The sequence below is a fragment of the Ostrea edulis genome, chromosome 3, assembly GCF_947568905.1.
Source record: "Ostrea edulis chromosome 3, xbOstEdul1.1, whole genome shotgun sequence".
Lineage (NCBI taxonomy): Eukaryota > Metazoa > Mollusca > Bivalvia > Ostreida > Ostreidae > Ostrea > Ostrea edulis.
In genome coordinates, this window is record NC_079166.1 from 50,281,337 (window position 1) to 50,304,049 (window position 22,713).

General features: G+C 34.7%; 1 protein-coding gene across 5 annotated transcripts in view; it reads left to right on the forward strand.

Moving 5' to 3' along the window:
* LOC125676008 (cubilin-like) overlaps positions 1-22,713 on the forward strand; it is a 144,387-nt gene that overhangs the window by 43,994 nt on the left and 77,680 nt on the right. For all 5 annotated transcript variants that reach the window (XM_048913885.2, XM_056158084.1, XM_056158081.1 and 2 more), the window contains 4 exons: positions 3,561-3,768; positions 7,725-7,972; positions 14,275-14,319; positions 15,665-15,848. In XM_048913885.2, coding sequence (XP_048769842.1) covers positions 3,561-3,768; positions 7,725-7,972; positions 14,275-14,319; positions 15,665-15,848 — 685 coding nt within the window. The remainder of the gene's footprint in view (positions 1-3,560; positions 3,769-7,724; positions 7,973-14,274; positions 14,320-15,664; positions 15,849-22,713) is intronic.

Genomic DNA, 22,713 nt, shown 5'->3' on the forward strand with positions numbered 1-22,713 from the left:
GAAAGCTTCCTGATATAGTACAGATTCTAAATTGTTAAAATCATGGCCCCCGGGGATCGGATGGGGCCACAATAGGGGGTCAAAAGGTAAAAAAAAAATTCTTTTTTTTTTCGGTTTTTTTTTTTTTTTATATAGTGCAGATTCAAGTTTGTTAAAATCATGGACCCCGGGGATTGGATGGGGCCTCAAGGGGGGCATCAAAGTTTTACATACAAATTTATAGGAAAAATCTTTTAAAATCTTCTTCTCAAGAACCACTGAGCCAGAAAAGCTGAGGTTTATATGAAAGCTTCCTGATATAGTGCAGATTATAAATTGTTAAGATCATGGCCCCCGGGGGTCGGATGGGGCCACAATAGGGAGTCAAAGTTTTACATACAAATATATAGGAAAAATCTTTAAAAATCTTCTTCCCAGAACCACTAAACCAGAAAAGCTGAGATTTATATGAAAGCTTTCTGATATAGTGCAGATTCAGGTTTGTTAAAATCATGCCCCGCCCCCCCCCCCCCCCCCCCCCCCCCCCCCTCCCCGGGGTAGGATGGGGTCACAATAGGGGATCAAAGTTTTACATACAAATATATAGGGACAATCTTTAAAAATCTTCTTCTCAAGAACCATTGGGCCAAAGAAGTTCACATTTACATGAAAGCTTTCTGACATAGTGTAGATTCAAGTTTGCAAAAACCATGGCCTCCAGGGGAAGGTTTGGGGCCATAATAAGGACTACGGTTTTACATGCAAATAGATATGGAAAATCTTCTGATATGGATCAAGTTGACTCAGGTGAGCGATGTGGCCCATGGGCCTCTTGTTAGCTCTTCTGAGCCAAAGGCTCAAAGAGCTAATGCTATGGCCATTTGTGCGGTGTGCGTAAACTTTTTAGAAAAAGGGCTATAACTCAAGAACAAATTTGTTACAGGGTATCATTGGCCCAAGGGCTTTCATACATACTAAATAGAGGGATGTGACCCTTTAACAAGGGGAGATAATCAGGAAAATACAAACAAAAGTAGTGGTTGCTAAAAAATCTTCTTCTCAAGAACCACAGGGCAGATTATCACCAAACTTACACATAAAGATGAGGATATGTTGTAGATTAAAAATTGTTCAAGGCATTACCCTGGGGCAAAGGGCGTGGTCTCAAGGTCACTTCAAAGTTGACCTAAATTTAAATTTTTTTTAAATTCCTTAAATCTTAGATATTTTAGTCATTATAAGGACTAGGATCATCAAATTTTGACAGTTGATGCATCTTAGGACCTTGTGTCAAGTTGTCTCAAAAGTAGGTCACGGTGACCTACTTTTTGAATTTTGCAGGTATTTATTTTAAAATTAATTTTGATGCATATCTTGGACACTTTGAAGCCTATGATCATCAAAACTTGTCAGTTGGTGGATCATGGGACCTTGAAATGCGTCAACTGAAAAATAGATCACCGTGACCTACTTTCTGAATTGTATGGCTTATTCATTTATAGATATATTTTAAGTTGTTATTTCAAATACCGAGAGGTTTAGAATCATCAAATCTTGTAAATTGATGCATCTTGAGGCCTTGAAACATATTTATAAAAAAGTAGGTCACAGTGACCTACTTTTTGAATTTTGCAGATATTCAAATTTCACATTTTCAATTTTAGATGCATATTTTGGGCACTGTAAAACCTAGGATCATCAAACTTTGTCAGTTGATGCGTCTTCAGTCTTCGGTTTGTGTCGACCAAAAAGTAGGTCACCGTGACCTACTTTTGGTATTTGACAGCTAAGTTACTATATTTCAGACACTATTTGACCTACAATCATCAAACTTTGTCAGTTGATGCATCTTGAGTCTTCGGAGTGTATCGACCAAAAAGTAGGTCACTGTGACCTACTTTTGGCATTTGACAGTTATATTTATATATTTCAGTCACTAATTGACCTACAATCATCAAACTTTGACAGTTGATGCATCTTTAGTCTACGGAGTGTGTCGACCAAAAAGTAGGTCACCTTGACCTACTTTTGGAATTTGACGGCTATATTTATATATTTCAGATACTATTTGACCTACAGTCATCAAACTTTGTCAGTTGATAGGTCTTGCATGTTCGAAGGGTTTCGACCAAAAAGTAGGTCAACTTGACCTGCTTTTGGAATTGGACACCTATATTTATATATTTCAGATACTATTTGACCTACAGTCATCAAACTTTGTCAGTTGATGCGTCTTGCATGTTCAAAGGGTGTTGACCAAAAAGTAGGTCACCTTGACCTACTTTTGGAATTGGATGGCTATATTTATATAATTCAGATACTATTTGACTTACAGTCATCAAACTTTTTCAGTTGTTGGGTCTTGCATGTTTGAAGGGTGTTGACGAAAAAGTAGGTCACCTTGACCTACTTTTGGAATTTGACGGCTATATTTATATATTTCAGATACTATTTGACCTACAGTCATCAAACTTTGTCAGTTGATGGGTCTTGCATGTTCGGAGTTCGCTGACCAAAAAGTAGGTCACCATGACCTACGATTGGAATTTGACAGCTATATTTCAATATTCAGATACTAATTGGCTTAAAATCATCAAACTTTGTCAGTTGATATTTCTTGGTTCTCAAAATGTGTAAACCAAAAAGTAGGTCACATTGACCTACTTTTTTTGAATTCTTAGGATTTAACTAAAGATTTAGAATACTAAGAGGCTAAGAATAGAAATGGTGGGGTTGTACAATTTATCAGAAGAGCGATTCTAGGCCCTTGGGCCTCTTGTTAAAGTTGTAAACTGCCATTACCGGTATTAGCGAGGAAAACTAATATGTATGTGAAAAATTAAAGGGTATATTATCTTAAATGTTGAAACCTAAGGATCGGTGACATGACTTTAGAAGATCATTCATTTACCAAAATTGAAAAATACACAATAAAACTTCTTATTCTTTGTCTCATTCATGCTATCTAACATTATTTTAAAAGCAAACATAATGATGTTATGCATAAATTTTATATCACTGATACTGAAATATAAGATACCTGTTCTGAAGACAGCAACGTACGTTTCATTTTTGTACATAATGGGAGTCCTTACTATAATATGTTTACATATCAATGGGTTAATAATATATGTTAATTTCCATGGAAAAAGTTCTTGGGCTTTTAAGAAATAATAATATTGCATAAAACATTATGAATGATCAATATAAACGTTGGCGACAGTAATGCACACATTAACTGAGAATGGGTGCAGTAATACTTTTGACATAAATGGATTCTGTTAGCTCCATAACAGCATTCAGTATTAAAGTAAGTTGTTTTGCATACATGTATTTGAAAATTTTTGCTTCAATAATCATGCTTAGATTCAAAATCTTCTGAAGAAATAATTAAGTTCTGAAATTTTTCCTTTGATGAAAATCAAGTAATTTGGCAGTATGGTTCATAAACCTAAAACTGAAGAGAACAATTCTTACCTAATTTGATTTTTTTTATTGTGCAGTCAGATGACTGTTTAGGCTCATATGGTCATTTGTCATTATTTAACTGGAAATTTTAGTTTTGATTAAACATTTTTCAGCTATATATGAAGTGGGAACCAAATCGCCACACCACTATTGTAGCTACATCATCAAAAGTGTGCATGAAAAACATGGAAACATTATATCTCCTACATATCCAGGAGTTTATCCAGATAATCTAAATTGCTCATATGGATTACATGGAGTTCCAGGTGAAAGAATCCAGATCACATTCAACGATTTTTCTCTATTTCATGGTGGTGACTAGTAAGTACATGTATGATCCTATTGTATGGATAAGTAAGTTGGGGGGGGGGGGGGGGGGGGGGGGGGGGGGGGGGTCTGGGACATGTTTAGCTCACTGCAAATTTATCCATATCTGCAAAGTTTTATACACCTTTTTCAAGTGTTTTTAAACTTACAGTCCCTAAAACGTTCTACTTTATCATTTTTGCGTGTGCTCACCATTCACTCACAGTTTAAGTGGGAAAGAAGAACGTTTCATGGACTGTGGATATGTATTCAAAGTGCAGGCATCTTATTTTTATACGCCCGTCTTTTTACAGGACACATTATGGTTCAATGATATCTGTATGTCCATACAATTTTCATAGATTTTTAGCCGAGTTGCAACGAAGTTGAACTCGGCTATTGGTTTGGTGATGCTGGCGGGCGGGCGGTTGGACGTCAACAATTGGTTTCCGGATGATAACTCAAAAAGTTTACAATCTAATCAAATGAAACTTTGATATATTGTTGGGTACCTGATAAGGAAGACCCCTATTAATTTTGGGAAAAAATGGTCAAAGGTCAAGGTCACAGTGACCGAAAATAGAATGAAAATTTCAGAAAAATTTGGTTTCTGGATGATAACTCAGAAAGTTTAAATCCGAATCAAATGAAACTTTGATATATTGTTGGGTACCAGGTACGGAAGACCCCGATTAATTTTGGAGAAAAAAGATTAAAGGTCAAGGTCACAGTGACCGAATATAGAATGAAAATTTCAGAAAAATTAGATTTCCAGATGATAACTCAGAAAGTTTAAATCCAAATCAAATGAAACTTTGATATATTGTTGGGTACCAGGTAAGGAAGACCCTTATTGATTTTGGAGGTCAAAGGTCAAGGTCACAGTGACCGAATATAGAATGAGAATTTCAGAAATATTTGGTTTCCGGATGATAACTCAGAAAGTTTAAATCCGAATCAAATGATACTTAAAGATATTGTTATGTACCAGGTAAGAAAGACCCCTATTGATTTTGGAGAAAAAAGATCAAAGGTCAAGATCACAGTGACCGAAAATAGATTTAAAATTCCAAAAAATTTTGGTTTCAGGAAGATAACTCGTAATTTGTTAATTTAAATCAAATGAAACTTGGATATATTGTTGGATACCAGCAAAGCAAGGCCCCTATTGATTTTGGAGAAAAAAGGTCAAGGTCACAGTGACCGAAAATAGATTGAAAACTTCAGACAAATATGGTTTCTGGACAGTAACTTGAAAAGTTTAAAACTGAAATTAGTTCTTCACAATTATAAATATGCCACATCATTCCTGACTTTACAATGCATCCCATGCAACTTGGCTCATGCACCCCTGGGTGCATATATTGATTTTATACATATACTCTGATTAGGCATGGGAATACCCTTTTTAATTTTCAGATTTATCAACTTTGTTGGAATGGAGTTATGAGACTTGGAATTTTTTTATATGAATAAGATAATAGCTTTTTCTATGGCATGCAGTGACTTGAAATTACTCGAGAAGATTTTCATAGAATTATGAATATCAGGTTAAGCTCATATTAGGAAAAGGAAGACCACTTTTGATATTTATATTAATCAGTTATGTTTTCACAGAATTATGGGACATAGAATTTTTTTTATGTTCAAATATTCATTGCAGGATCCTCTCTGACTTCTCAGTTTTTAGCTCACCTGAGCTGAAAGCTCAAGTGAGCTTTTCTGATTGCCTGATGTCCAGTGTCTGTCTGTAAACTTTTTACATTTTTGACTTCTTCTCCAGAACCACTGGGACAATTTCAACTAAACTTAGTTAAAAGCATCCTTGGGCTTTCAAGTTTGTTCAAATGAAGAGTCATGTCCCCTTCAAATGGGAGATAATCACAAAAATGCAAAAATAGGTTGGGTTCATATAAAAATCTTCTCAAGAACCACTGGGCCCAAAAAGCTGAAATTTACATGAAAGCTTCCAAACATAGTGGAGATTAAACTCTGTTAAAATCATGACTCCTGGGGGTAGGGTGGGGCCACAGTAGGGGATCGAAGTTTTACATACAAATATATAGGAAAAATCTTTAAAAATCTTCTTCTCAAAAACCATGGGGCCAGAAAAGCTGAGATTTACATGAAAGCTTCCTGGCATAGTGTAGATTCAAGTTTGTCAAAATCATGGCCCCCCCGGGGGTAGGATGGGGCCACAAGCGGGGATCAAAGTTTTACATACAAATATATAGGAAAATCTTTAAAAATCTTCTTCTCAAGATCCATTGCTTGGGCCAAAGAAATTTATTTTTGCATGAAAGCTTCCTGACATAGTGCAGATTAAAGTTTGTCAAAAATATGACCCCAGGGGTTAGGATGGGGTCGCAACAGGGGATCAAAGTTTTGCATGCAAATATACAGGGAAAAATCTTCTTCTCAAGAACTACTGGGCCAGGAAAGTAGAAATTTACATGAAAGCTTCCTGACATTGTGCAGGTTCAAGTTTGTTAAAATCATGGCCCCTGGGGGTCGGATGGGGCCACAATAGGGGATCAAAGTTTTACATACAAATATATAAGGAAAATCTTTAAAATCTTCTTCTCAAGAACCACTGGGCCATACATGAAAGCTTCCTGATATAGTGCAAATTCAAGTTTGTAAAAATCATGGCCCCCGGGGGTAAGTTGGGGCCACAATAGGGATAAAAGTTTTACATGTGTATATGTAGGGAAAATCATTAAATATGGGCCAAGGTGACTCAGTTGAGCAATGTGGCCCATGGGTCTCTTGTCTAGTTGTCCTTCTATCTGTTGCTAGACATTTAGTGTCAGGAGATGCTTCTGGCACTTTTTCATTTTTCTCGAAATTTTGTGGAAATGCTGCAAACCATGTACCTAATATACACCCACATTTAAGGCAACCTACATGTATGTATAAGGGGCGAGATCAAAAGTTCAATGTCTGACATAAAACTAAATTCACATAGTTTTGACCTAGACCCCACCCCCTTAAAACTAAATATGATGAATGTTGAAACTAACTGATTAACAAGTAAAAAATATGAGTATGAATAACACTCTGTATACCTTTTCTACTGTTTATTCACAAATAAAAGTGTATATTAAAACTATTAAATGTTTATTAAAATGTAATATAATTATGTGGTTTTTGACTGTCACTTGTTTTTATACCCCCCGCACCAAGTTGTGTGTGTGTGGGGGGGGGGGGGGGGGGGATACTGGGATCGGGTTGTCCGTCTGTCCGTCCGTCTGTAGACGCAATGGTTTCCGGGCTCTAAAGCATTATCCTTTCCACCTACCATCACCATATCATATATATGGACTACCCATGGGATGAAGATGTTCCCTATCGATTTTGGGGTCCAAAGGTCAAGCACACTGGACATTGAAGTAGCAATATGGTTTCCGGGCTCTAAAGCATTATCCTTTCCACCTACAGTCACCATATCATACATATGGACTACCCATGGGTTGAAGATGTTCCCTATCGATTTTGGGGTCAAAAGGTCAAAGGTCACACGCACTGGACATCAAAGTAGCAATATGGTTTCCATTTCAATTCTTTAACGGCTTTTTTTCATCGCATGGAGATACTGTGTTCCTAGATACCTTTTGGATCATAATACTGAAGTTTTACCTATTACCAACACCCTTTGGGAGATTGGGGTAAGCGGGGGGTATTCTTAGTGAGCATTGCTCACAGTACCTCTTGTTGTTATTACTATGTTTAGTTTGACTGTGCAAATCAAACTATATACAATGTATAATTCTAGATTCTAATTACATGTACTTAAAATGTATGTAATCTTTAGATATAAGTTAACATTTTATATATCAGCTACTCTATTGCTGTTATTCATATTATCCCGTAAAATGGCTGAAATATTGCCAAAACAGCGATAAACCATAATCAATCAATCAATCATAATTATCAAGTAAAAGCATTGATGGATTCTCCTTGAATTACAGTTGCCCTTATGATTCTTTCACTGTATATGATGGAGCAAACAGAGGAGCCCCTGTCCTCAAGAAGTTTTGTGGTGAACACAGCAGTGTGACGTTCTTCTCCTCCGGAGAGCATCTATTTATACAGTTTTTAACCAGGGCAGGACGAATGGGAGCAGTTGCTGATCCATATGACACAAGTGTGGATTATAAGTTCAGCAGGAGAGGCTTCAATGTGTCTTTCCATTTTAGAAAAGACATTGTCAAAATAGGTAAGTTTGAAATTGCAATTATTATCCTATCATGGATAATAAATTGCATAGAATCTTTGAAACTCCTGCAACTAATACTGCTTCCTGGGAAGAGCATGAAATATCCCACTTTTTAGTTCAAGTGAACTTTTTTGTTCACTTTTTGTCCTCCGTCCATCCATGAACTTTGAATGTTTTTGACTTCTTTGCCAGAACCACAGTTAGGGGTAATTTCACCCAAACTTACCAAAAAGCATGCTTGGTTAAAGAGGATTAAGGATTGTTCAAAGAAGTGGAGATGGTTAAGGATTATTAAAAATTTTGTGGCATCTTTTAAAGAACCACTAAGCCAATTTCAGTCAAGCTTTGCACAAATCCTCCTTGGGTGAAAGGAATTCAAGTTTGATCAAATGAAGGGCCATGCTCCCTCCAAAGGGAGAGAAAAGGCAAAAATAGGGTGGTGTCATTTAAATATCTTCTTAAGAACCACAAGGCCAGAAAAGTTGAAATTTATATGAATGCTTCTTGACATAATGTAGATTAAATTTTGTTGAAATCATGGCCCCCAGGGGCAGGGTGAGGTCACAATAGGGGATCAAAGTTTTCCAAGGTGATATATACCGTATATACTCGCCTATAAGTTGGTCCGCTAGTATAAGTCGGTTGTATTTTTTAAGGTTATTTTGTAGGAATTTACCATTGACTCGTTTGTAAGTCGGTACAAATTTTTGTCAGAATCAGTTGACAATTTCAAGTCAATGCTCTAGTGTTTTTACCTATGTTTCAAAAATATTTTGAGAAATTAATAATTATGAGGTGCTCAATATCCAAGCCATATCTGTTTGGGGTTTAAACGCAACCCTTGATCTATTATCGGCAATGGTCACTTGTTTACTTAAGCAACTATGGTCTCCTAATTACCAGTACCTGACACCGTGTTTACTTAGAGGCATGTGCCTCGCGAAAATTGTTATTGTGGGATTCCGGTAAAATTCATTGTATCAACATTCGAGATTTTAAGTATCAAGAAGGATGATCTAAATTATCTGTTAACAATATTCAATCTTTTATGAAATATATTTCAGCCGGTATACATATGAATATTTCAATATTTAATCAGGTTCACAATTCAATTTTGCCGATAAACGAGAGATTTGTTAAATTGAATGAATGAGTTATACCGGTGTGTAAATAATTTTTAAAATAAATAATATACACTTAACTAGATAAAATTATGAAAATATGTAAATACTTGCACTTTATACAAAATTTTAAAATACGCAAACAATACAATGTGTCTAGATATTTGTGAACAATAATCATTTTTTTAGTAGTCCATGATAATTGTCGGGAGTTGTTTAAAAAACACTACATTACGCCGCCCAGAAAAATACCAATCTTCTTAGGACACGCCTATAAGTCGGACATAGAGTTTTGGACCAAAATTTGACTCCCAAAAATCCGACTTATAGGCGAGTATATACGGTAGGATAAATCTTTAAAAATCTTTTCAAGAACAACAGGGCCATGATTAATCATATTACTATGCAAGGTAGTGCAGATTCAAGTTTGTTTAAATTGTGGTCACCGGAGGTAGGGTGGAGCCATAATAGGGTTTCAAAGTTTTAAAGTTTTTCATGGGAATACTTAAGGAAAAATCTTCTCAATAACAGCAGGGCCATGAATACTCTTATTGATATGCAAACATCCCCAGGTAGTGCATATTGTAGTTTGGGAATACATGGGATACATCTTTTAAAAGTTTCTTCTGAAGAACAGCAGGGCCATGATTTAGTCATATTAATATGCAAAGATCTTTATTCAAGTTTGTTCTATCCAGGTACCTGAGAGGTAGGAAATTAATGTAAACAAATTCTTTAATTTCAAGATTAGCAGGACAACACTAAATCATCTCAAAATGTGAATACTCCTAACCTCTTAGGATTCAAGATTTTATTATGCCTTGTGACTATAAAAGACTTGGGAGGGAGGGGATATTGTTTTTTGTCCTTCCTGTCTGTCTTAAACTTGAACCTTGCACATAACTTTTGAATGGTGAGTGATAGAGCTCTCATATTGTATATGTGTACTGAATTTTCTTGTGACAAGACCTTCCTTTCCTTACCAAAGTTGGAACCCATTGAGTTTGACCTAAATCTAACCTATGCAATATCTCCTGAACTATTTAAGGTAGGGCTCTCATATTTTGTATAAAGATTCCTTATGTCAAGAAATTTCATTTGATGACATGATGCCTTGACCTTGAAGTTTGGCCCAAATTTTAAAACTTTAATTTAAAGCTTTATCGGCTCATAGCTGTTGAATAGTGAGTGATACATCTTTCCTATTTCATATATGCACCCCTTTCTTTTTTTAAATACCAAAGATTTTGATGTTGTTACCTTGATTTTGGATTTTGACTGACTTTTAAGAAAAATTTATGTAGGCAATATCCTCTGAACTGTTTAAGGTAAGGATTTCATGTGTTGTATATGGATTCCTTTGAAAAGACCTTACATTTCATACCATAATTTTTTTTACCTTGTGACCTTGTATTATGGTTATATTGTGACCCTGTGGGGCTAGGTTGGAACCACAATATGGGGTCAAATTTAACATGGGAATAAAGATTGCAGAAGATCTTTTAAAAATCCTAGTAGTTGAACAACAGCAGGGCGAAGGTGATTCATGTGAGCGATGTGGCTCATGAGCTTCTTGTTAAGTCTCTCAAACAAAGTTTGGAGACTTATTGTTTTTGCTCGGTTCTTATTATTCTTCTGCTTGTTTCTTGTGCCGAAAACTGTCTGACACCTTTCTCCGTAACCTGTTGATGAAAGTATTGGATATTCAAGGATATGATAGGCCATTGTATCTAAATGTGCAGATATTTTTGTTTTCAGATTGAAGAGGGTTAGGGTACATTTTGGGGGGATCAGATGGGGGTGGGGTTTAACATAGAACTCTATGGGGAAAAAATTTATTCCAAAATTCAACAGATATTACTTGACAAATATGATAGATAGAGACCTGGGGTCTTCAGAAACGAGAAGAGGATGACAGGGTCTACAAATTAGCATCAAGGGCAAGTGACTCCAGTGACCTTGACCTCTGACCATGAACATGAAAACTGGTAGAACTTTAAAACTAGGACTAATAGCAACATGGGATCTTCAGAAATGGTAAGAGGATGACAGGACCTGCAAACTAGTAGGTCAAGTGACTCCACTGACATTGACCTCTGACCTTGCAACATAGAATTGGTATTACATCAGAACCAGGTCTGATAGACATATGGTCTTCAGAAATTATGAAAAGATGATGGGATCTACAAATCAACAAATGATTCCAGTGACCTTGACCTCTGACATTGAATATAAAACTCATATAACTTAAGAACTGGAATTGTTAGAAACACGGGACCTTCGGAAATGATCAAAGGATGACATGACCTACAAACAAGTATCAAGGTCAAGTGACTCCAATGACCTTGACCTCTGATCTTAGATCATAAACCTACTTAAGAACCAAGTCTGATAGAGACATGGGATCTTCAGAAATGATGAAGGAATGATAGGATCTACAAATTAGTATAAAGGTCAAATGATTCCAGTGACCTTGACCTTGAACATACAAGCTCATATAATTTTAGAACTGGAATTGATAGAGACATGGAATTTTCAGAAATGATAAAAGAATGTTGTGATTTTCAAACTAGTATCTCCAGTGACCTTGATTATAGAAAGTTCTATTACTTTAGAACCAGGACTGATCAAAAATGATGAGAGGATGTTGGGACCTACAAACTAGGATCAAGTTCAAGTGATACCAGTTTTACTGAAGGGGAAAAGGGGATTTTTGAAAATTTTCAAATTAAGGTCTTTGTGATCTAAATTTTTTAAATGAAGTTAAAGTTGACATGGATTTTGTGCAAGATAGTACTAAGAGAAAGCCCACTTTTATACAGCCAGTACTTCATTTTGGAAACTTTGTAATCAGTAGATTATTACATGTATCATATCTTGTTCCTCTTCATCCTTTCTCGGTTGCACCTGGTGTGCAATTTAAACAGACAGATTGCTGCAAAGTCGTTACTCAATATGTTTTAAAATGTAATCTTTTGACTTATCAATTCAAAATGTGTGCAATTTAACTTAAGTAGAAGGAAATACATTAATTTTGTTACAGAATTCCCCAACTGTAGCAAATCTCGGCTTTTAAATTGGCGAAGGATGGGCATCCAGTCGGGCGGGCGGGCGTCTGGGCAGGTGGGTGGGCGGCGTCCACAATTAGCTTGTCCGGTCCCTAACTTTCATACTTTTTAGTGCATCTTTGTGAGACTTATATAACATGATCACATCCAAAAGAGGAAGGTTCCTATTTTTTTTTTTAGGTCAAAAGGTCAAAGGTCAAGGTATCTTTTTCACTATATACTGTAGATTTGAGCTTGCCTCTAACTTTTATACATGTACTTGCTGGTGCATGTTTATCAGACTTCAAATCCTGATGACATTCAAGATTCATGTTGCTTTTGAAATCCAAAGGTCAAGGTCATCACACTAAATACCTATTGCAGCCATTCAAAGTTTCATACTTATAAACTATATTAAATACGTGCATGGTTTTACTTTGTGAATGCAAGCGTGCATAATTTTCCAAACTGCAACTCGGCCATATGCATCTTTGATGCGTTTTAGCGATTTTTAAAACTTTATTAGAAAGGAAAAACGGTTTCAATTTTGACAATAAAACTAATACTTTATTAGTTTAAAAATGTATTTGTCTTAGATTTTTAGAACATTTATGATTATATTCAGCAAATATATACTGCTTTTCAGTAGTGATAAATGAATTAATTCAAAGATAAGTATTGATACCTACACTTGCTTTATGATGAATAGTCACATGCACTACTTGTTTAAGATTTCCTATGTATCTGAACATGATGAATGGTTGAAGAAAACTGTTAACTAAAGATGTTTTTATTGCTAAGAAAATGAATGGTCAAACTGCTTGTTTAAGAAAACTTAAGATACTGCTTACATACTGCTAAGAAACTGCTTAAACGGTTTAATGTTACCATTTTAATATTAGCAGTCATAAAAACACAACTGCCTAAGGTATTCAATGTATAACAAAAGGAAAAGGAACAATTTTGAATGATTTAAATCAACATAGATGTTTATTGTTAAAATGAGGAAAGTGACATGGCTGGTAAATGATTAGAAGCTCATGACCTTTTTGCGTTTAGACTTTTGAAGAGTTATCCACCCTTGAAAAAACAAGGAAAATCTAATTTTCTAAGAATTTGTGTAGGAAATGATGAATTTTATGTCACATTTTCATAAAGAGAAAGTGTATGAAACTTTTTACCAACAGATATATATGAAGATATAATTTCTTTTAAAAATATTTTAATAAAACATACTCTTCCCATAGACTTCAATGTAAAATTCTAGATGAAATAAATCAAGCAGTAATCAATACAAATGTATGTTGAAAATTCCTATGGTGGATTATATTTATTTGATGAACCATTCAAAATGATACCATGATTACAAAATCCCACCATTTATTCCTCACAACCTACACGTTACAGTTAAAATACATCACAATCTGCTTCAAACACAACACAGAACCATCATTTCGCAGACTGTTCTGTTAATGCATTATATAATATGAATATCTTGTTTGTAAATGTACTATATCTTTTATATAAAAACTTGAGAAACAATGTAAACCAGCTAATGATATCGTATGTATTAGCGTTGTTAAGCAACTCTGCCTAATGTACACATCTCCCCATTTTTTATTGTTTATAGCAACGTCAGCTGCATTTGTTACTTAAGTAAATTCATTTCATGTAAAATTGTTCGGATGACAACCACCCAAAGGTGGAAACCAGTCTACCAAATAAAATTCACACTGCATTCTCATGATGTGTTGGTGATCTGAAACCAGTCTACCAAATAAAATTCACACTGCATTCTCATGATGTGTTGGTGATCTGAAACCAGTCTACCAAATAAAATTCACACTGCATTCTCATGATGTGTTGGTGATCTGAAACCAGTCTACCAAATAAAATTCACACTGCATTCTCATGATGTATTGGTGATCTGAAACCAGTCTACCAAATAAAATTCACACTGCATTCTCATGATGTGTTGGTGATCTGTTTTAGTTTATACTTATGGATGCAGACACTGTTGAATACCGCATGTGTCCACAATATGGAATACACAATGTATCAGTTTTTGTTGGAATAAAGCAACATCTTAGAAATATCAACCAGCAATGAAATGATGTCTTTATTTATATTTCAGATATACCAGTAGAGTCTCGTAATATGTATCATATAAAAGGCACAGGTCAGTCATTTGAATTTTATACTTACAGATATGTCTAAATCAGGGCATATAATCATATGGTAAAGTCATTTGCCCACTAAAGTAGCTTATTGTGCCCTGCTGATAATTCAACTTCGGCACTTTGAAGCCTAGAAATATTTTAAAAACTTTGTTGGTGTATCTTGGACGGAGTGTATGCCATCACTTAAAACTAGGTTGCAGTATAATTTGTTACACCCCCACTCCAACCCCCACAAACATCTTTCCATCGGTCTGCAGACATAATTTATTGATTATATCTTTTTTAACTTTGATGAACAGATAAAATTAAAACGTTTTGTATATCTTATATGATTAATGAAGCTAGTTTTATTGAGATTTTTAACATTCATGGAAGTTATGGAATAATTTTTTCCATTTCAAGTTATGTTGTCACTGTCCAGAGTATATCTTAAAAACCATTTATTTTTCAATGAGTGCAAATTCACTATTTCCCACCATCCAAGTAATAATAATACTTTATTTAAAGAAGATGATCTGATTATAGTGCATGCACCCTCATGTGACTTATCAATATTAATGATTGAAAGCGTAAAAACTGCTTAAATTTCACTCAATATAGCTTAATTTAATACGGAATATTGGAACCATTATTTTGTCTCCGATGCTGTCACAGTTTTGATATTTAGTATGCCCAATGAGATCACATGTTCTGAGTTAACTTGGGCAACTTTAGTAGGCAAGCACTGGTTATTTATGATTAGTATCAGATATAGTGAGTTTAGGCACAGTTTAGCATAATTTTTTAAAGTTGAGAGGTAGGGAGCAAATGGAGGGAAAAGGGGCCGTTATATTTGTAGAAAAATTCTTAGCAAGAAAAGCGCTTTATCCCAAAATCGTAAACTCAGAGGGGGGGGTGGGGGGTACCCTTCAGTACATGTATGAGTTCAATACATCGGCTCAACCTTGCATGTCTACTACCTTTCACATGGTGCTAGTTAATGGACCTACAGTTTGTGTAAACAATTAGATTGCTTCAAGAGATCAAGATATTTGAGCCATCTCGAGTCACCTGTATTCAAAAGAAACTTGTGATTGCAGTGGTATTTTGATGTGACAATTATGACCCTCTATAAATGCTATAGTATAAAGCACAGTTAGAGAGGTATTTTATGATATCATGGGTTTAGTGATCAAGGAATTAGTGATTTGTGTACATATGTTTCATTCATTTATGATATGCAGTCAATAACATCTACATGTAGAATACATAATATTATATAGCACATGATTTATTGATAAAGCAAAATTGTCCTTTATTGCATTAGATATATACACATACAGTATGTCTTCTTTTTCTGTACAGCCTGTGATATGCGGATTATCAGCAATAATTCCAGAAATGGTACCATCAAGTCTCCAGGCTATCCACGAAAATTTCCAGTCAACATTACGTGTGTTTATTATATTGATGGTTTATACAATCAAGAAAGACTAGAAAAGGTTAAAGTCAAATTCACTGACTTCTCCATTCCTGGCAGCATGCCAGAGTAAGTTCATTTTCTTTTTAAGTTCACTAACCTGAAGCCTATGCTCAAGTAACCTTTTGTCTGTCATCCGTCCACAACGAATTGTCACATATACATTTATTTTATAAGTCTCCCAAACAAAGTTTGGAGACTTATTGTTTTTGCTCAGGTCTCTTTATTCTATCTCCTTCTTTCCTGTCCAGATTGAATCTCGGAAATGGTTATAGGTGCAAGTTCACAATATTTTATGGTATGGCAGGCCTATATTTATAAAGGATATCCTTTAACTTTAAAGTTTTGCAATATGTGGAAAGGAAAGTATATTTTTGAAGTATCAAAAGGGTGGGGTTTCAAATTTTTACTATAGAAGTCTATGGGATAATTGTAATCAAAACACAATTTATATACTTTTATATTGTCCATTGTCATTGAGATTTGGTATATGTAGGGATAGTTGAGCATGGTGAATATATAAAAAGTAAATTCGAAATATTCAAAATGTCCGCCATTTAATAAATGTCTGCCAAAAATGTATTCTGATCTCAATGAAATTTGGTATGTAGGGGTAGTTGAGGATGGCAAATAAAAATGCAATCTTCAACTTTCAAAATGCCACCAAAATGTAAAAATTTTCTAATCCGATTTCAACAAAATTTGGTATGTACGGGGTAGCTGAGGTCAATGGCAAATAGACTGGTGAACTGGATTCGAAATTCTCAAAATGTCCAACATTTTCAAAATGCCACCAAAAACATGTAAATTTTTCAAATCCAATCTCAACAAGATTTGGTGAGTATGGATAGTTGAGGATGGCAAATAAATTGGTGAACTGGTCATGAAATTTTCAAATTGTCCACCATTTTCATAATGGCTACCAAAAATGCATCAATTTTTTTACATTTTCGATCTCAACAAAATTTGGAATGTTGGGATAGTTGAGGAAGGGAAATAAAATGGTGAACTGGAAATTTACAAAGTTGCTGTCAAAAATGTGTCATATTTCTGAACAAAACTTTAATGTAGAGGAATCCTATGGAGCGCCAAATTAACATAAACTCAAATAATTGAAGATATCTTCAATTATTTGAAGATATCATCAATTCAATTATTGCTCTCTTTAATTGAATTAATGCTCGCATTAAATCAATTATTGCTCTCATCAAATGAATTAATGCACGCTTCAATTCAATTATTGCTCTCATCAATTGAATTAATGAGAGCAATAATTGATTTAATGCGCGCATTAATTCAATTATTGCTCTCTTCAATTCAATTGATGAGAGCATCAATTGAATTAATGAGAGCAATAATAGATTTGATGCGCACATTAATTCAATTATTGCTCTCTTCAATTCAATTGATGAGAGCATTAATTTCGTAGAAATATGGGATTGCTCGCAATAATTGATTTAGAGCTCGGTATAAATAATTTGATGATCTCTTTAATTCAATTGAAGATATCTTTAATTATTTACAATGCTTTTGTATAAGGAATTAATGCGCGCATCAATTCTTTTAAAGAGAGCAGCAATTCAATTAAAGAAATCATTAATTCAATTGTGGATATGTTGAATTGAAGATATTTTTAATTATTTAGTTGCTCTCTCTAAAAGAATTATTGCTCTCTTCAAATGAATTAAAGATATCATTAATTCAATTGAAGAGAGCAATAATTGAATTAATGCGCGCATTAAATCCATTATTGCTCTCATCAAATGAATTAATGTGCGCATCAATTCAATTATTGCTCTCATCAATTGATTTAATGCGCGCATTATATCAATTATTGCTCTCTTCAATTGAATTGTAGCGGGCATCAATTCAATTGTTGATATCAATTCATTTGAAGAGATCATTAATTCAATTAAAGCGCGCATCAATTCAACAGAAGAATTAATGCTATCATCAATTCATTTAATGCGCGCAATAATTCAGAATTGAAGATATCATTAATTATTTGAAGAGATCTTTAATTAAATTGTTGCGCGCATCAAATGAATTGATGATATCTTCAAATAATTGAAGATATCTTCAATTATTTGAGTTTATGTTAATTTGGCGCTCCATAGAATCTTGGCCCAAATTTTTTCTAGGGTGTCTTGAAAATACTTTTAAAAGGCATTTCCAGCATTTCATGTACTGTTGAGGGTACAATAAAACTTAACTTTTTGGGTGAGCCCTGCCCATGCAATGCATTAATTTTTCAATGTTGTCAGATCTCAACAAATTTTGGCATGTAGGCCGGAGTAGTTGAGGGTGGGGAATGAAATGCTGAACTGAAAATTTTCAAAATGGTTACCGAAAACTTATCAATTTTTCACTGTTGTCCAATCTCAACAAAACTTGGGAAGTAATGGTAATTAAAGATGGCGTATAAATTGATAAACTTATGAAAATGACCAAAATTCAAAACATTCAAAGTGACTGCTGAAAACGAGTCAATTTTTATAAACCTGTCTTTAGAGGGGCTGTATTACCGTAACGTATTGTGTATTGTGCGCACTTGTGTATAATGCGCACCCCCTCCACTTTGAAAAAAAAATATCTGAAAAAACCTTAGTCCTGTGTATTGTGCACATTAAAAAAAATGACAGAATGAGTGTGTGAATTTCTGAAATTAAACTGAAATTCCGCAGGATGAATTCAAAAATTTGTATTCAAGCATTATTCGTGTCCGTAACTACCGATAACAATCGGTAAATTTATTTTATTTTTACGATGGTGGACATTACAAATTACATTAAACTAGTGATTTATGATTATGCAAATATTGAGCCTAATGTTCTTTATTTTAAAAAAAAACAACAATCTGTACTTGAGCAATATTTGTGTCTGTAATTATCGATATCTTCTAAATAAAATGTGTTTCAAATCGATAGTAGATACAGTAAAACTCGAATATAGCGAACACGGATATAGTGAAATTACGACTATAGCGAAGTGAAATCAATTTCCCCCGCAAATTCTTTATATATTCTATATAAAAATCTGCGTTTATAACGAACACGGATTTAGCGAATTTACGGATATAACGAAGTAAATTCCTATTCCCCTTGCATTAAAAATGAACGTAAAAATCACCTTTTATAACGAATTTATTTTTTTCATTTTAAACTTGCGATTTTTAAAAATGGTTTTCCATTGCCATAAAGGATCCACACTTATTACGAAATTTCTGTTTGTATTTTTTCATAAAAGGTTGTTAACGCAAAGCAATACTTACACATACCTTTAGCAAATATATTGTCGGTATTGTTTACTATTCTCGCTAATCAAATTTGAAATTTGATTGCATTTATTTTATCGTACACTCCTTTATTTGTGTAAAGCAACGATAAATGACAACTGCAATAGACTGTTTGTACATGTATGTATTGCGCATACTTTTGTTAACATTTTTTATCTCGACATGTTCTTGCGTGACTTAATAATCAATCAAGATAAATTATCATATATAAATAATGTGTATATTTTTTGTACAAAATATTTCTTCTCGAAAATATATAGGCTTTAAGTTCTCTTAGAGACAATACAAACGCAAGAATATCAATTTCCGCTTTCTTGTACAACTGATATACATGTAGAACAAATCAGTTTTATAACAAATTCGTTATATTTGAATTATGAATTCGCTATAAACGTATAGCGAATTACGCTTATAACGAATTTTTATAGAATGTCCGCAGAAATTCGCTATATCAGAGTTTTACTGTAATATATAACGACTATATATGTGTGTGTGTGCTTATTTCATAATTATTCATTTAATGATAATCTTCTAAGAAAACTTGTTTTAATTCAAAAGTAAAAAGTATTCAACCATTCTTCGTGTCCGTAACTACCGATAACAATCTGTAAATTTATTTAATTTTTACAATGGTGGACGTTAATAACCGCATTAACTCAGTGTTTTATATTTATGCAAATGCTGAGCTAAATGCCTATACAACTCTTGATTAAAATATATAAACCAGTAGTGATGATAATCAGTGAGAATTTCTTAATCGATGATTGGTTTACTGTAAATAACTAATTTTCGATTAAAATTGAGCATCTAGAAATTTTATATTATAGTCATTTAACTACTGAAAAAGTGTAAATAAATATTTTCTACGTTTATATTTGCTGTTTCTATTGATGAGAGAGTTGTCGGTTCCTTTTTATTTCCGTGCAGTATCACGGGTAGTGTCCACACTAGTGGACCTCCTTCCAGGTATCTGGCTGGCTGCACGCATGGCAGATCTCACCTCAGATCTCCATTCTTTCCGGTCTTGAGGGTCGGCAGTTGAGAGCTTCCATTCTCTACGATCTTTCTCCGTCAACTCTCTCCAAGATAGCATTGGCCGACCAACTCTACATCTCCCAGGAACTTGTATATTTAAAGCGCACTTGACTGCACTGCTGGATCTGACAACGTGGCCATACCAGCGGAGTCTCCTTTCCCTTAAGATGAGGTCGAGGTCGTCGATGCCAAGCCGCCCCAGCAATTCAGTTGAACTTACAGTGGCGATATCTTCAGGCTTGATGTTACAGATCTGTCTTATCATGGCCCTGTCATTGCGTAGTAGGCGATGAAGATTTGGCTTGGTCAGTGCCCAGGTCTCACTGGCATGGAGCATAGCGCTCCGTACACAGGTGTTATACACTCGACCACAGGTCTTATACGACAGGTGGCGTGATGTCAGGACTGGTAGCAGCTCCCTAAACTTTTTCCAGGCAGTCTTCACATGTGTAGTGGCTGCAAGGTCACAGCCACCAGCTGCAGAAAGCATGTCTCTGAGGTAGCAGAAGGAGCCTACAACCTCCAACTTGTCCAGACCAACTTGGATGTCACTCTGCGACCTGCCGTCAAGAGGGCGAGCAGTACCTCTGCATCTTGAACATCTGAAGTCAAGGTCCACAGACAGGCGCACGAGCCCACTGAGTGTAAATCAATATTTTCTGTGTGTATTTGTTATTCTTTTACTATCTTAATATCCTTTAATTATACATCTATAAAAGTCAATACGATTTTTAGAAGGGTTTACGCGCCAAAAACGGATATTATTTGCTTCAGTTATAACCCTGTATATCAAAATTACATATCATTAACTCACGGTAATCCAGCATAATTAAAATTCAGCAAAGAAAAATAAGGAAAGAAGAATACTGTATTGAAAATAACAAAAACATATCAGATTTATTGTCACCAACTGAAAACACGATACGCACGTGCAGAATAACAGTGGCCTTTGAAAGCGGTTTTATCTACGTAATTCACACACATGGCTTTGGTCGTATCAAGATTCTCTTTGAAGGATGATCCTTTGTTTATATAAATATGTCTGAATCAAAGTATGTCTATCTGACCATGCATGCGAACATGCTTTATTCCCCGGATATGGATACTTTCGCTGTCATGTGTGCCGCCATTACGATAAACAAAAGTTTTAGGTAAATAAACAAGTCATGGCAGGAATATTCTTCAAAAACTACAGTCGTTGAGAAAACAAAATCTAAAATCTTATTAATTGGAATAAAAGTTTCATAATCAAGCGCTTAGAATTTGCCAACAATCGACTGATTTTCGATTAGGGCCTATAATCAATGATTTGAACACCACTACTAAACAAATTCAGTAAATTCTCATATCGTAATTATTGCTTGGTCTTTGATCTTAAATGTCCAAGCGTAGGGTCTCCTCATTTCCCGTTAATCATCCACAGTACCAGGCCAGATACAAAACACACCTGGGTAAATTGTTAAGTAAACAGCGAGGTACACACCGGCAACATGTACATACAAGTATTTTATTTCAAAGACAAATAAGGGCCATCCGATATTAAGTGCTTAGAAACAACTACAGCCAACACAAAACAATACAAATCTTCATTCTTTGTGGACACCATAATCAAATGGAACCAGCTTGAAGACCATATAGTGTGCGCTAAAACTGTCGGGGCATTCACGACCGCCCTCGACAACCTGTGTCAATACCGTAGTAGAAAAGCCAGGATTGGTAGCTTTGACGTACCCATACAGATACAGATAGAGAACAACTAACAAGTCAGCGATTCAGAATACAAAACAGAAGACCAGGCAGATATTTCTGATTTTATTTATTTTCTCTGAATGTTCGCATTATACACCGTACTTACCAATTTTTCTAAGTAGCCTTTCTTCGTAAATTAATCCACTACAGTTTCAACAGGAATATATTTTAGATAAACAACAAAGAACAAGGTACAATTGTGTACATAAAAAGGTCCAAAAAATTTCTCTGATTTAAATGTGTCCTGAATCAAGCTTGATCTGTGTTTTGAATAAGTTTAATACATTCCAAGTATACTATCTCAACTTAAATCAAAGTTATTTCTTATTTTATAGCATTATTACTTCATAAATAAGAGTTTTTCCCGCCTTTTTTTCAAAAAGAGTTTGATAACTGTTAAATTTGATCCAGATTATTGATTAGGAAAAGGTGTGCCCATGCATCCGTCGAGCAAAATGCAATTAATATATATTGTGTATTAAGAGAAGACGAAAAATGTATTTGAATATGAATTTGCTCGACGCATGGGCTGTATGTTTTCTGAAAGGAAAACACCCGGAATTTATGAAATTTTTCATTGATTTTAGCATTTTTGTCAATTTTATGCCAACTTCACGCTCCTGTCATACAACACAAAGTAATTTCGAATCAAATTAAACGTAGTTTTGATTTGTTTAAAATATATTCCTTATTTGAATGCCAGATTTTGGGACCCCTGCAGAAATCATCTATTTTCTGGGCCAGATGACAGTAGAAACTGTACCTACTTCTTATGAAGAAAAATGAATTTATTTCTTTTCAGGCCTACTTACCGGCCATTCACTGCCGTACTGTCATATAGGTACTAGTTTACTA